General features: G+C 41.5%; 1 protein-coding gene across 1 annotated transcript in view; it reads right to left on the reverse strand.

Moving 5' to 3' along the window:
• The window catches only part of snd1 (staphylococcal nuclease and tudor domain containing 1), a 106,159-nt gene extending 93,260 nt beyond the window's left edge, over nt 1-12,899 (reverse strand). The window contains exons 1-10 of the mRNA XM_037243732.1: nt 12,681-12,899; nt 11,416-11,565; nt 10,490-10,610; nt 10,195-10,276; nt 8,785-8,945; nt 7,688-7,779; nt 7,170-7,328; nt 6,971-7,077; nt 6,719-6,809; nt 2,298-2,402 (exon numbers count right to left, since the gene is read on the reverse strand). Coding sequence (XP_037099627.1) covers nt 2,298-2,402; nt 6,719-6,809; nt 6,971-7,077; nt 7,170-7,328; nt 7,688-7,779; nt 8,785-8,945; nt 10,195-10,276; nt 10,490-10,610; nt 11,416-11,565; nt 12,681-12,755 — 1,143 coding nt within the window. The 5' untranslated portion in view covers nt 12,756-12,899. The remainder of the gene's footprint in view (nt 1-2,297; nt 2,403-6,718; nt 6,810-6,970; nt 7,078-7,169; nt 7,329-7,687; nt 7,780-8,784; nt 8,946-10,194; nt 10,277-10,489; nt 10,611-11,415; nt 11,566-12,680) is intronic.
• Nucleotides 12,900-16,809: the final 3,910 nt, after the last annotated feature.

Consider the following 16,809-nt stretch of genomic DNA (forward strand, 5'->3'; position numbering starts at 1 on the left):
GTTCGAGCCCAGTTACGTGCATTGCGTTGTCAACTAATGCTAATGGACAGTGGCAAGAGACAAAACAAAGCAAAAAAAAATAATGGTGCACCAGTGACTCAGGATTTGGGCAGCGCTCCCTCCCTCCCCCCATCCAGTGTCATCTTCGCTCCAAATTAAGGGGTCAAGACATGTCACGGCAGGCTGGGGGTGCGCTGTGGGCGCACACATGTCGTGGCAGGATGCTCGGATTAAGAGGGACGGGGGGCAGAAGTGTGGAAGGGGAGGAGTGGGGTGCGTTTAGGGCAAAAATAGCTACACGCTACTTAAATTGCTTTATGTTTTATTATCCAGAGACCAAATATTCTGCATGTTGATTTTGCTCTTTCAGGGAGAATTTGACTTGTTATGTATGTTGTTTAAGCCTCGGAGGCGGTCTAAAGAAATTGGAGGGTTTGGGCTGACTGGTAGAGTGTGAGTTTTATATAGTGATGCAGTACGTCCTCAACCTTACTTAAAAAGCTCATAGGTACAAAAACACAGCATGCAAGCGAGTGGACAAAAGCTAACAATGAGTCACTTGTTTGGTACTGGTACTTTTGTCCCTCTTCACTCTTTTTTTGACTCAGCTTCTACAAGGAAAGAAACTAAAAAAAATATATTAAAAGAGGAAAAAGAAAAAAAGGGGAAGAAGGGGAAAAACTTCCAGCTGGAAACGACTGTGCTGTTGCGCTAATAGTGAGAGGAAACATGCCATGTGTTAGTCTTATAACAATTACTGTAATCATCGCAAAAGGGGAGGGGCGGAGGAGCGGGTGGTCGCGGGGGCTTGAAAAGAAAGCAAAAGGCGAAGTCGGAGGGGCTGTCACACTCCATCAGGGCACGGCTAACATAGCGTTTGGCCTCGCTAACCTTGCTAAAGTATACACAAAACACAGGAATATGCTTGCAGAATGCTCAGAAGTACCCCCCCAAAAACGTTTTGGTGGGAAGCAGACCTCCGTTAATCAATAAAAATGGTGGATTAATTAGCTATCTGATTATGGATGGAATAATCAATAGACTAATCGACTCTAAAAATATAAGATAGCGACAGCCACAGATGCCAAAACAGACACTGCTGCCTCATTCAATTCTTTTGGGTGAAAATATCTTCGCTGTGACTTAAGCAGCATGTCTCAGGTTTTCGGCCATCCGCCCGTGCCAGCTCACTGTCGATGGCCAACGCGGTGTCAAAACGCGCCAAGTGGCAGCGCGGCCGAGAAACGCACCTGCCGCGACCTCTCGCTCACCTCCAACCCGCCGGCGAGCGTCCGTCAGCGCGGCGTCTAACAAGGCTAACGGGCCGTAAATGTGTTGACTTTTACGAGTACGCTGTGCTTTCGGCTCGCCTGGAAGGGTTTTACTATTGGCAATCTGAAAGGGACTCAACGATACATATGCGACATGCATCAAATAAATATCAGTAAAAGGCTCATTGCTGTCAGATAACTCTCGTCATCCGAGGGGCTGCCGAGCCATCGTGTCGCTGCACCGCTGCCATGGCGACGGCGAGTCGAACCAAGCAGACGGCAGGCGGGGGTCCTCGCTAAAAAAGCTCAGCCTGCCTCTATTTGAAAAGTGCCACCAACCATTGAGTGACCAACAAGTGAGTGCCTTCAAGGAATCAAATTCAGATATTTGCTCCCAAACTGTCTATAAGAAAGAAGAAAAGGCGCCATCGCTATAGTCGAACCTCCAAAAAGGAGAACAATTCTGTGAGAGCTTTCAGGGTGACTTCAAGCAGGGAGTGTATGACATAATTCTCCACAAAAAAAGGTCTTATTCTTGTTTGTCTTATGAGAAGCAATGCAGTGACTCACTGAAAGCGCTTTCATTTACAGACAGCAACTCCACAAATAAGTAATCCCACACTACTGTTATTATTGGCAAGAGACATTTCATTATATTTTTTTGCTGGCCTTTTTATTGACACCGTTTTTTTTGCGTCAGAGCACCTTGGTTACGACGAAGGTTGCCATGCGAGGTAACCAAGCAATATGCGTATAGTTTGAATCTTAAGCTTCGCCTCGCTCTCTGCAGTGCTGCAAATGCTGGGCGTGTGCCAGCGGCGCCTCGGGGTGTGCCACCGGGTGGTCACGAAGGGTTCCCGCGGGCATTTCAACAAGGTTGTCGAGGGCCTTTAACCCTCCTGTTATATTTACCGCCTTCGTTTCTACGGTATGCCAAAAATGTTCAAAGGAAAACCAGTAATGACATTAAAGTCTGTCGGCAACAGAAAACCAACATTAGCATGCAATTTTGTGTTTGCCACGTACCTCGCCCTCGATCCTGGGGGGCCGAATGCTGGACAGGTGAATGGTCTTATACTCTCCCGAGTTCAACTTGACCATGATGGCGTCGGCGTTGACAACCTGCATCACCTGCGAATGAGGAAGAGCGTTAAATAAAACATAGAGTGATTTAGGAGGGAATGTTCCTTGTCAGTGAGGTTCGAAGGACGGAGCGAGGATGCCGCGTGATCCGAGGAAGAAGACGAGAGATTTAAAACACAAGCTGTCAAGAGATTGGTCGGCAGAGCGTTACACTGCTGTCGCAACCCCGAGCAGACGGCCATATTTTACGGAAATATCCGCGAGTTTGGCTAAGGACACAGATTGCTGATCTGATTGTGTTGCCCACTAAAATAAGTCACTGGCTCGACACTCTTGCGTTTGGGAAGCGGGCAAGAGACGCTACAGCAGATTTGGACATTCATCAGAAATAGCACAACAAAAAGAAACAAGCCAAACTCTGGACTTAGCTTCAAAGGCTAATTAGCACAAAAAAAGAACCTCCCCAAACTCTTGACTCAATTAAAATACAAGTTGGGTCCATTGTTACACTTTGCGAGCGGGCGGGTCAGCTACGTCGGTCCAAAATATCATTATCTTACTACTCGCATTAGCATAACTCGTCGCACGGGGACTCGTGTGCCTGGCGACCAAATAACTTGAGTCATACAAGTCTGCTGGGGAAAATTATGCAAATCTCCTGAGATGAAAAGTCATCATTTAAAGTCATGAATACCAATGAAGTGATGTGTAAAAAAAACTTGTGAGTTCTATATGAAAAAAAAAAATATTGGAAAGGCCTCCCCATGCTTGGACAGATTGGGTTTAGCTCACAGAGGAGGTAGTACTCATCTCGTGACGAGGACAGTACAAACAAGCCGGTGGGTCAATACTAGCGCCACAAAAAGCCTCTCGTATCTTTATCAGAATCAATGTCATAATGAAAATGTTGCAAAAATAATTCAACATTGAGGGCCATTTGAGATCGTGTGTGTGGTTGAATGCTGTTAAGCTTAAAATGTCCACCCTGTCATACATAATGAAATAAATTGATTTAAAAATATTTGGGAAATTTGAACAGTAAACTTGCTGAGCCAAGGTCCACCATGTAACTCAACATCTCAATGGCACCTTATTGTGATATTGATACAGGTACAGGGGAAGAAAAAAAAAAAAAAAAAAGAAAAAAAACACTATCTGTGACTGAAAACATAAAATAAACCATTAAAAACACAGCGCAAGCTCAACAGGAGCCTCATTTTTCATTCCAATAGTCACGCCCAACAGCCAGCAGGGATCAGGAATTAAACTGGGCCCAGTGGCCGATAATACATCACATGCTTATCAGTGAGCCTACACAAGGTCACTGGGCGGCCCACGCACGTAAATAAGGCATTTAGCGGCTAATTAGAGGAAGGGGGGGGTGGAAACACAAATCAACGCCCCGAATAGCGGGAGCAAAGATGGAGGATGGCGCCGTGTCATCTGATATGACAAAGATGGTGGGTCGTTGGAGGGTGTGGTGTGGGGGGTAACTTGGTGTGACTCATGGCCTCAAGTCGGTGGGGCTTTAAGAGGTGGCACTCTACTGCCACCTACTGCCCGCCACTGTGCAAGTCATCTGCAGTGGCCAAGATCTGTCACAGCATAGTGAGATAGTATTTTTAACCCGCAGGGTGGCAGAAGAAAAAAAAAAGACAAGAGGAATAGAGACTTACTCATTTCTGGCAGCGTTTCCATCAAAACTACCCTGAGAGGTGACTCGTCACCGAAAAGAAATATACAAAAAATAGTTTATGATGCTGCCGCTAAATAAACAGGCCGTGTGAGTTTTCCAGCCTGCAGCATATGAGAAAATTGCGGCGAGTAAATCATGGAAATGACGTGACAGGTGGAGCTGCTCCAGTTTGAGATGACTAAAAACCAATGCATGTTTAAAAATAAAATACTTGAACGTGCTTAATGTCACTTCAAGGTGAAGTTTACCGTCAAACTAATCCTAATCTTTCAGTCCGCTTGCCTAATGCTAACACACAATAGGATAGTTGTCATACTCTTACTCGTTTTTTTTTTCGTCTGCATTGCGATATTATACTACCCTCCAGTGGCCAAGTTGCACACATCAGAGGAGCTGCCACAGATTAATCATGCTACTTATGTTATTACTTTTTTTATTCTTATATAAAAGATGACAAATCCACACTTGCTCTCCCTGAAATATCTGAAGGTTTTCAAAGGGTGAGCAGTTTTACTGTATCCTTCCATTTTATACTCGCTGAAATACTATTAGTGCAGTTAAGAACTGTTACGGGGGAGGAAAACGAGGCAGGATGTATTATCAAGTGTCACGTCTTCTCCCCAGCCATGAAAGGTGAGTAAAAAGCCTTTTACGCCACATCATTTTCACTCCATCACCTTGGATTTTTTTTTTTTTTACTGGGGGTGGGAAGGGTAGGACTTTCGGGACATGGCCTACATCCAGTCCCGAATAAAAAAAAATGAAGAGGCGTCAGCAGGATTGACTTGTGGGGATTGGACCTTCTATGGACCGCCACTATCTCACCATCAGTCAAGTAATAGGAAGTGAAAAGCAGAGAGGAACGAGACAGATGGATGGCTGGACGGCCATACACCGGGGACAGATGGCACATATCTGGCGATCAGTGTGCTTTTTTCATAAGTCAGTTGGGGAAAAGACAAAAATACAATTATTTGATAAAATAATTCTGTTCATTGATGAGCTCCGGATGAGCACTTTGGTGTTCTCCGAGCGACGCTGCGCTGACTACAACAACTTTGACTTGTTCCTTTCCCCTGCACTAAATATTGCCCGGCACATGCCCGGCCCGTCTTTTCGGGAGATCTGAGAGACAATATGAATGTTTCATTCCACCTCTTTTGGTGTGCATTCATTAAGCGAGCTCCCTTGATCGCCAGCTTTTATGTAAGCCTCGGGCAAGCCGTGAATTTAATCAGCATGGTATAAAAAAAAGTCTGGAGGGAAATTGGGGGAGGGTGTTTAATATTTTTATACTCTTCTACTGCATGTGAAAAAAATTAAGGCAGTAATGAGGGCTGAGATGTTGTGGAAATATACAATATTATCTTACAGCCACGGCACTGTCCATCTGACTCCATTGAAGCTAATAAGTGCTGACAAGGAGGAGCTCATATCCTCTGCATTGAGGACGTCGTCTCCCTCTCTAAGGCCCCGGCCAATAACCTCCAAAGCTAATATGTGGCTGTCTTTTAGCAGGATGAGCCAGCGCTTTTGGGCCTAATTGGACGGGAGACCCTTTCAAGGTGGCCGGTGACCGTCCAGTTTGTTTATGGTGAGAGGAGAAAACAAGCGTCGGGGGAACGCAATGGGGTCAGCTTTTCTTTTTTTCTTTTACCTTGGTGACGCTTCTAAAAGGTAATCAAGTCTTGCGTTTGAAACAGAGCGCTGCTGCGGCGTCGGCTTTTAGGACGAGAGAGGAATGTTCTTCATTCAACTTTAAGGTTAAAGCATTGTCGTGTCTCCAGTTCAAGCGCAGGGCAACAGGGTTCGAATTGTTTCGGATTTTCCATTATACAGTAATTTTTCTTCATTTTTTTAACTGTTTATTTTTCAAAAAATGCCTCTTTTAGTTTTGTTTGAAATTATTTTTTTTTTTATGTGTTGTAAAGGTTAGTCCCTGAAAATTACAATAACTGTAAATGACTATTTCATATAATTATAGTTATAACATCTCAATTGTATTTCTTTATGAAAAAATACTGCATTTCATGCATTTTGTTTGGATTTACGATGTTTCTATGTTTATTTATTTTTAACAAATATTACTGCTTTCACACTTATCTATAAAAACGGACAGGACGTGTCAAGTAGAAAATATAAAACTATGGACAATTTCATGCACTTATTTATTTTACAAATAGATGCGAATCTTGAGTCTATTCATTTCAAAACTGATTAACCAATAGGAAGTTTTAAAACTAGCTTGGGAGCAGATCTGACTCTTCCTTTCCTTGCCGAGCCTCTCGGCGTTTTGTCGCCCCAATATTGAAAGTCTATGTTGTCGACCAAAACGAGTGGAAATAGGCAAAAGATATTTTTGTGGATCTCTTCTGTTCAGAATCGATAGCTGTACTGCTGAGTTGCAGAAGGAAAAGCCGAGAGGCGAAGTTCGCGTGCAGATTAATTTCCGGCATTAAACTGTCTAGTCAGCTCATGCGTTTATTTTTTGTAATTTCTTACTGCATCGCACACTTAATTTTAAAGCTTTGAGTTTGGGAGTTTGGTAAGAATAGGTTTTGACGACGACTCAATGCGGTGTTTATCACTGTGGGTTTTTTTCTTTTTCGTTTGATTGCCTAAAAAGCATGGATTCCAGTTGACAGCGACAAAATACTTAATGCCTCACCTTGGCCACAAATTGTCTGTCCTTCTGGTCCAAATTGGCTGTGGGCGCCACATAGTCCTTCCAGATGCGCACTTTGCGCTCTTTAGCAGATCTGGACACACACAAAAGAAAAGAAGCGTGTAAGACGGCCGACATAATCAAATAAAAAGGCTATAAAGAGACCCTCGGTCATTTTTGCTGTGGAAGTGATGACCGATTGTTAGCTCACGAACATGACTCCCAAAATATATCTCGAGAATGTGTTTTTAGTACCGTTCAGCAGCTCTGAGTTTCTCGGCACCCTGGGTATAGACGGCCATGGACCAGTCCACGCAACGGGCAAAGCCTTCCTTCAGCAGCAATTCGGTGATGTTGCCATTCTAGAAGGAAGGGTGAGGAGTAATTGCTGGGATTGAATGGATATTTGTCGGCATCGCTGCCAGGTTGCGTGCAAACTGTTCTCCTCTCTTACCGGGTGTAAGATAGTTCCAATGATGATCTGGTTAGGGCAACTCTCCAGGATGATCTGCACGTCGCGCTGTAGCAGCCGTGACTCAGTGAAGAACTTGGCCTCAGCGGCGAAGGACTCCGGGGACTCTGTGCCGTCCGCTTCTCGCTTGAACGTGGGACACTGCAGGACGCAAAAGCAAAGAAATAAAGAAATAATCTTTGTGCATTTGCCTCGTTTGCTCCAGCAAACTTCTTGGATGTCACCTTGACAGGATGCAAAAACAATGAGCATTTCAGCCGCCAGCATGAAGTATAAAATCTTCAAGTGGCAGATGAGTACGATTATCTCAAGTGGTTGCAGCTCAGTCAAAAAATGAGATTGATGGTGAAATGTTGCCAAGCGGATAAGACATGGCGGCGGAACAAAGAGAGACAAACGAGCAACAGAAGTGATCTTTCATTGCCCCCTTTTTTTTTTAATCTATTTTCCCATAACAAGCCTCAGATGAGCATTTTTTGTTTGGATCAGTGAAGTGTTACCTTGACTCCAGACAGCATGACAGTGACCAGGTAGTAGTCGGGAAGCAGCAGGGCACGCACGACGCTGCCGTCACGCACATGCTCGATGATGGCTGACGGGAGTGAGGACAGAAGCACAGGTATCTTTAGATAATGTTGTGTTTTCTCATGACAGCATTCAATGAACAAATATCAATTGCATATATAAAATCTAAATTGGACAGAATGAAAAAAAAAAATACTATGTTGTCTAGGCCTATGTGTATATTAGATTAAAAAATATTTAAAATGCTTAGAAATCTATAGAAATTACTAATTTTTATTAATTTCAAAATAAAAAGTAAAAACAAATATTGATAAATAAATGACTACTTTGAATTAATTTAGTCATGATCCTAAAAGTAGTAAACAGATTCCCTCAGATAGCACACGAATCATCTCAGAACAATTCATCAAATACATTTTTAATTAAAAATAAACTTGAATTGTGGAATAAATTAAATATTAACTACTGCATAACAAAAATAATTACTGAAAGACACTCAATACATTTGTTTATACAGTAGAGGTAAAAAAACAATTTGACAAATGAAAACTAGGTAATATCAATGATTGCACTTAAGGGAGAATTTTTAAAAAATTTAAGATTAATGAGTCACTTGTGTGAGGCTCAATAATTAGCATACTTTAATGAGAAAAACAAATCTGCTTGCTAAAACAGCACTGCAACTAAGCCACGTGCTAACTGCTAAAACGGGTCATTAAACGAATAAATAAAGAAAAATCCCATGTTGTTTAACAAGGTCTTATGTTTGCATGTATTAAAAAGCCAGCAGGATAAGAGTCACGTGTGTGAAAGTCAATTTGCTCTTAAATGGCACTTTAACGTTTGGAGCACCATCTTTGCAGCATCGAAGGGCAATGAAGAGTCTCTTTTTCTTGCTCATTAGCTGGCCGACTCACAAGCCGTTGAAATGAGCTGAACGCTGTTAACGGCACTGAGCGCCACATTGAACCTCTGAAGGTTGATCTGGCAGGGCACGCCGCTACATGACAACCTAAAGAGAATCTCCCGAGTCCCACAACCCATAGAAAAAAAAAAACACGGGGTTGCATACCGTTGACGGGCTTCTGGTGCAGGGAGTCCACAAAGTTGCGGGGGTTCTCGATGGTGTATTTGAGATCGCGGATGGTGTGCGCGCCGCCGCCTTCGGTCCATATGCCCTTTCTGGATGCTTTGGCCTGATCCTCCAAATCACACAGCCGCACCTGGTCCAGACTGGAAGAAGAAACGTGCAATTGGTGTGACGTCAGGCGTGACACTCGCAAGACGTTATGGGCCAAGTGCAACAGCTAATTACTACTTTGTTACAGAAGAAAGAAAAAAGTTCCAATTCTGAATTACAACAAAACAATTATGCAACACACAATACAAAAAAAAAGCTCTAGGAAAATTGAAACAACTTCAATTAAAATAACTAAAAATACATATAGGATGTTCAGGAAACAGATGGCTGAATGGATGGACGGCAAATGACAAAATAAAAAATATAAATTTAGAAAAGGAACACAAAACAAAAATTACAATGTATGGAATGCAATATTCATTCATACAATTAATGATGGAAAATAAGATTTCTAATAAAATATTTATAAAATAAAATATATAATAAAATAAATGTAAAAAATATACACATAAAATAAAACAATAAAATTCATATGGTATAATTTAAAAAGAAAAAATTAACAAAAAGCAGTTAAAAATCAAATGTATAAATTCAAACAAAAAAGAAAATATATCGTAAGGTACATGGAAACATTGAGAAAATAAACATATCTAAGAAAACACTAAATATACAATGTCTACTTCCTAGTTCCTACAACCTCATCTCTCATTTCGACAGAACCACACCGCGGAAAAAGGCTTCCGTGATTGTAACTCCTGCGCATCATACTTGGAGCCATTCCAAATGTTGCTAATCACCACAGCCAAATTGAACCGTTTACATGCACGGGTGCGTCAAAACGACCAGTAGCTATTTCCTCCTAAGATGACAGTCAGCTTGTGAACACATGTTGTCCTCCATTGGGCAACGCAATCATCATAATCTTTATTATCCTCCCATAATCATCATTGGACAAAGTCACACTGGATAACTTACTGATGGAGCCACTGGGGTGAAACTCTGTCAGTATTTAGGTGTGCTTCGTCATTGGTCTCGTGACTTTAAGGTCTAATGTGGGGCTTTGACAGGAAGAACACTGCTGCCACCATTTGGACATTGCTGGTACTACCTGAGTCTCAACTTTTTCTCCCCAACAGTAGCATTTGGTTTGATTGGTGTGTTTGTTTCACGACTGCCCGAAACACGACTATTGCCTGCCAGCCACTGCAAGGCTGGACCGCGCTAATTACAAACCAGAGAAGCCGGTGTCGCCCATGGTTATGCAACGCGGATCCATGAGGTTCTCTTTTCAAATATGTTCACAAGCTTCAAGCCAGTTTTAAATTAGGAACGCCGTCTTACTTGTTGCCTCTGATTCCTTCTCGTCTCACCGTGGCGAGGCCCTCGTTCACCAGCGACTCGGCGATGCTCTCGCCCGTTGTGTCTGCACAAGGAAAAAGACTCCTGTTACCAGAGCGGAGACTTTGCCTTCAAAAATTAAATCAAATATGACCATAGAAATTAATCGAAATTGCACAACCCGTTCCGGCCTTCCAAAAACGTATGTTACTTTTTTTTTTTCTCAACATAGTGCTTTATATGGAAAGTATTTTGAGTACTTAAATTTTACCAGTGGAAACACAGTCAGCGTACCAACCTTTTCCCAGGTAGACCATGCCATACTCGCGGCCCAATGGAGTCTTGATCTCTACGGTGAAGCACACCTCTTTGCCAATCAGCTTCTTGCGCAGGAACTCTCTGGCTTGAAAGGCCCACGGCTGCAGCACCGAGCAACAAAAGAGAAATAAGAAGATGGAGACGCTAATCCTAATGTGAAACACAGAGTCAGCAAAGACCGAAGTCTTGTTTTTTTTTTAATCAATTTAATTTTGCTTAGGACTAGTTTTACATGTACACTTTAATGCTCACCATTACTGTGAAGGGATTCAATTAATACCATGATATGAATTTCAGGCAGTGCTCGCTAGGCAGAATATGGCGGGGAGACAAAAAAGACATTTGCATTTTTATTGTTTACTTCTATTAGTATGACATTTATAACAGTTTTGGTCAATAATTTAGATTTTTACATATGGATTATGTATAATTTATAATTGACATTTTTGAGTTTTATAATTTTTTTTCATTTATAGTTTGGTTTTATTATCTGTTAAGTTTGAATTTCTGTTAAAGTAATGCTTCTTTATTTTAGTTTTATTACACATCTGTCCAACTATAGTTTATCACATTTATAATTGCTTATTGTTAGAAGTTTTGAAAGTTGTTTGACTTTCCTTTAGTTGTATAACACAATGAGTTTTCTTTATTATCCTTTTTTTTTCCACACAGTGATTAACATCCCCTTAAAAGAATGTTAAAATATCACAACAGAGCAAGAAAGTTTTCACAAAGGTGAGTGACCCTGTAGCAATTAGATCAACAGTTTTGAAGTGAAATCAACTCTGAAGTCAACCGACGCAATTGATCGCAATTATGCGGTTCAACTTCCTCCCACAAACACCGCCACGCCCAAAATAAAAGTGCTATCTTGAGAGACATGTCAAAGAAACAAAAGCAACACACCTCATCGGGCGTGTCCTTGGTGTCAGGCTGGCTTTGGGCCGCTCGCCGAGCCAGGGCACCCGCTCGGATGTTGCTGAGATTTATCTGGCGCTCCGGAGGTGGGCCGCCGCGAGGCTGACCCCGCACAATGATGGCGCACCCTGACAGCACCTGGACAGAAACGACCAAAACCTTAACAACCATGAAAACAGCGAGAGACAATGGATACAGAGCTGTCAAATGTCTGCCGGTTGCTATGGCGACAAACTGGCCCGAGGGAGATGTTGGCTTTTGACAACCTTGGCATTTGTGTGGATCTGTGCAAATAGCTTATCTGTGGGGGGATGTTGATCTAAGATGAGAGCGATAACTACATGGAGAAAAAAATCACACCATTTAACAAAATGCTAATTAATCCTGGGCTTGGACTGAAAACTGAAATTCAGAAGAGAATAGACTTTTAATTGAGTCACAATCGAGCGCTAGACTTGTGATTAGTGACCATACAAAATAAAAAACTTGTCTTTAAATGTGAACACATGTGAAGAGATATTTTGCCAACGGTAGTCCAACTTCTGAGTCTTCTGATGTTCAGGTAGCGTAACTTTCATATGAGTTTTTAATCAGCAAAAAACAGGAACTATGAACCAGTAAGCGAGTGAGCGCATGATGATGATGTGCTTGAAAACAGTAGCTACGTGTCAGTCCAGTGGACGGGGGTAACGGGGGGGGGCGGGGGTTCCGAACATACGAGCCCTTAAAAAATAACAGTACTTTAAGAAATATCCGAACAGAAAAGGATTTAAAAGTTACACGAGTTTCTTTTCAGCAACGAACTTGGAACGACAACTCCGAAGTTCAAAGTTCACGTCCCAGTCGTCCAGTCAACACTCGGGACAGCGTTAGCACCCCCCCCCCCCCCCAAGCTAACCGCTAGTTAGCTGGGAAAGCTCACATCTGTCGCCCAACTAGTCCACTTTCCAAGTTGAAAATCCTACACAGCGGCAGCCGAACTTTCATGTCACTCGCCACGTTGCGCGTACGCAAGTTGGGGGAAAAAAACAATACATGCATGTTCCAAACGTCATTTGGCAGCAGCACATTTTGCAGCGTGCTAATATAAGTTGCTAGCTCCAGCGCACTTTAGATGACACACTGACAGCAACTCCGCTCGTAAGACATTAATTGTCCGATGTCGCAGCTAAATCCTAACTGTGATTTGCTGGAAATCACGTCGCAGAAGCTAGCTGGCTAACTAGCGCCCACACATGAGGGGGGGCTCTTACCATCTTAACTATCCCTCGCTGGAGCCCAGCAGAGGGAGCGGAAGCTGTCTGAGCAGGAGCAGAAACAGATGCCATGTCCAGCGGTTTAGAGGTTTGCGTGAGGTCGTAAGACAGAGAGGGGCAGACCGGGTAAAAGGAACCTGGGACACTGGAGGAGTGACTGCTCTATAGAAAGCCAAGCGAAAAAAGGCTGCGCGTTGGTCAACACACATGTAGTACCGGAAGAAGACCGTGACACGCACATACGTCATTTTAGCTACTCGGGCTACTTCCGTTCGTGAATGAATGGGAGTGAACGGGGCAGGCTCGTGGCCGCGCAAGCGAATCAAATGAAGCACTTCCGGGTCACTACGTGAGACACGTCAGCACAGCTTGAAACGATTGTTTTCTTTTGATTTTCATTTACAAACAATATTGTTTTTGTTTATGTTCTTTTAAATGCGTATGACTACCAATTTGTTTTGATTCAGTTATCATTTGTATTTTCCAATGTGACGTCAGGGATGTGGGGTCATGATTGACAGCTACCTCAGATTTGTCTCGTTCGTGTTGAGTAGTAAAGATGTATGTATAAAAATATAGTTTGTAATATTTATAAGATGGTCCTATTGCAACTTCTAACTTTTTCGTCATATACACGAAACCGTTTTTTTTTTTTTAAACATTTGGGAGCGTATGTATCGCCGCTGACATCTACTGGTAAATCTTATTAACTACACTTGTATACAACGCTGACTTGTTTTACTCAAATCATACATCATAGCCACAGGGTGATAATGAAGCAAATAAATTTGTATGACAGAAATATATTATAAAATGCACACAAATAAAACGTTTAAAAAAAACTGAAATTTGTTGTTTGTCCAATAGTCCTAATATATTGCTCGACTTCATTTTTCAACATACAAAATTTTTGTTTCAGATTAAATCATCGAGTGTGAATATGCCAAATAGTCAATAGTATAAAAGGATTAATAATATAAAACGTTTTATTCATAAAAAAATAGCCCTTAATGGACAATCCCAAAATGAAAATTCAAAATGAAACACGGTTTTAGGAGATCCTTCACAAAAACTTTTTTCGAACCACTTTAGAAATAGTATATTTTTTAAAATTGCATGGATAATACCAGTGAATCATTTTCAATGACGCTTCTCTCTGTTTTTAATCAAATGTTAAGCAAGCAAGTTCCAAATCTATACCCAGTCAAGCTTATCTGAATAAAGAAATAACATGAATTAAAGGCAACACATTTATAACATAGTCTTCAAAAATTACCATTAGAATTGCATTTAGACGAGAAACAAATGCTTCCAATTTCTGTTTTTGTTAAATCTGTGTGTAACAAAAAAAAAAGGCAACATCAAAAATATGACCTGTCAACTACTTGACAGCAACTTGACACTCATCCTTTGGACCAATAGATCATAATAGGCTTTGATTGGTGTGTTTATTCCATTAACCCACGACCAGCTGTAATTACTCCAATTAGCCACAAGATAGCAGCATTGCAACAAATTCTCAGTTTAGCCCTTTGCCTCAAGTCAATTTTCTCATCCGAAGACAGCATCACGACTCAATATGACCATAAACACGTTTTGATATTATAATTCTTTTTTTTAACACATACCAAAATGTGTGATAAAGAGAATGTGTTACGTTTGCTTTATTAGAGGAAACACAATATGAATAAAAAAAAAAAAATACTGACCGTGAGGAACAAAGCATGCACCCCCAGTACGAGCTCATAATAAAAAAGATGCTCACGTTATATAATTAATGTGTTTCTTTTTACGGTTAGCAGTGGTGTACTAGTGCACTGTAAACTCAAGAGCAGTTTCTAATATTTTGGCTGTATTAGAACCGAAGGGAAAGTTGTACAACCCTGCAAAGCACAAATACAATAAAAAGTTTGTTTGAATATTGGAACTCATTGTAGTTTGGCTCATCAAAAAAAACAAGCAACTTTCAGAACCATAGACAGCTCCAATGCACTTATAACAAGCTGCTTCGGTGTCTTTGAACAGATTTGAATCATGGGAATGTCAAGTTATCTGTCATGGGAACATACAACACTCAAGGGACATCTCTAAATAATATATCATTTTTATGCGTAATATGTTTTTACGTTTTCATACAAAATCACTGGTGCCATCAAATAAAAACATTCTACAAATATATAAAATGTGATGGTGGGTTAAATGCAAGATAAAAGACAGCCAGGGTTAAAACTCTCAATAATAATTCAAATATTGATCAGGTAAGAACACGAGCACTATGACTTCTGATATGGATCTCAAACTAATGTGTCTTTAGCGTACAGCTGTAAAAGTATATGGTAATTGCTTTTTTGGACAGTTTTCACAGTTTGCTTTGGTTACGACATTAATGGGAAAAGTCTGGGAATAACATTGAGAATGAGCACATTAAATGTCATTATTTTTAAACATTTACTGAAACGGTAATTGACGTTATAGGTCACTTTGGAGTAGAATACTCACAAAGCAAGCATGACAATTCGGAGAAAGACGTTATTTGTCCCATAAAATCCGCAAATAGACTATTATGAAATAAACACATGACTCAAATCGTGTTTCTATTAAAAGTGTGTTTATTATTTTGTAAAAACGATGCTGAGAAAAGGAACGCACTCTCCTTTTACGCACAATTCTCCCGACATGGTGCGCGCGCATCGGCCTCCTTTTCCTCGCCTTTTACGCGGCCGATTTTGACTAATTTCTCATCGTTTCCGTGTCACAATCGACATGGATTTATGTGTAAAACACCCCAAACAACCACATAGGATGCGTCGTTCGACCATCTTGCATTTTGGGACGGTAACAGTGGAGCCCCCTCAAAGTCGAACAGTCCGATCCTACTTGAAATTTACGCACAGGAGAGCCGCGGCTTTCCTAATCAAACTGCAACGCGTGCGTGGGATTTCGCGTGTGCACGCGGCACGCTATAAAAGTTGATAAATCAATGACAGCGTGTAATCAAAGAAATGGCCGACCTGATTGGAGGTGCGCTGGTTGGCAAGGAGATCCACACGGGCTCGGATCCATTCCACGCACACACACGGACGGTGTGTCCACTCATAGGTGGTTAATGTATAATTTGCGCCATATGGTTCTACTTTTTTTTTTTTTTAAATCACCACGCACTTCCATCTGTGTGGACCCAACTAATGATATTCAATTAGTCACCAAACAAGGCCCCCCCAAAGTCTCGTCACCACCGCGCCACGCGTGATTTTTTTTTTTTCTCCCCCCCCGAACGGTCCGCGGCGCGCATGCATGTACTAATATTTGCTCGTCAAATATTTCCCTTGGGGACGTTTACAGCGCATTTTATCTTGCGGGTAGCGTGAGGAACATCTGTGAGGGTGATTTTGGGCCCCCCACGAGCAAGGTGCCCTCGCGCGTTTGGCCCTCCTCCGTCCCGATTTGTTGACGTTCGCAGGGAAAATGTAATAAAGGCACTCCGGGATGGATTTACGAGTGATCAAAAGCACTTTACCATATGGCACTCGTCCTTGGGGCACATTTCCAAATGTTTGCTTTATGGAAATTCCCCTCCTGCTGCTGCTTCTTCATCTCCGCACACTTGAACGCAGCACGTGGGAAAAGGATGCGGGGGTCATGTGACCAACCACCCATGAAAGAAGTTTAACATTTCATGACGCTGAAATCTTGGAATATTTCACTTTCCTCCATCTTCATGTGTCATAGATACGGGATGAAATTCATTTTTCCAACAGACATGAAGGCATCATTTGCGTATTTTGGTTATACCTGTAATTAAGGTCTTTTCAACATTTTTAAAATTAATTTCACTTTCATTTTATGGTTGCATTAAACCTAGGGAACAGGTTGAAAGCTAACATAGCAAAAAAAGCTTTCTCAAAAGTGCCAATGAATATGAACTGATCATGAATGAAAGCAGATTACCAAACAATTCAATGCACAATGGGCACCATTTGGATTACTTTTGAGAAACATGTCTGCCTCATTTTTTTTAATACAATGAATCACAATGGGGCACCCGTTGAGGACTTTTAATGCACGAGACTAAAAAAAATATCAACATAAAATCTTGTGTAATCCTTATTTTGTGTTCCTAAAAACA

This window comes from Syngnathus acus, chromosome 23, assembly GCF_901709675.1.
Source record: "Syngnathus acus chromosome 23, fSynAcu1.2, whole genome shotgun sequence".
NCBI classification, from domain to species: Eukaryota; Metazoa; Chordata; class Actinopteri; order Syngnathiformes; family Syngnathidae; genus Syngnathus; species Syngnathus acus.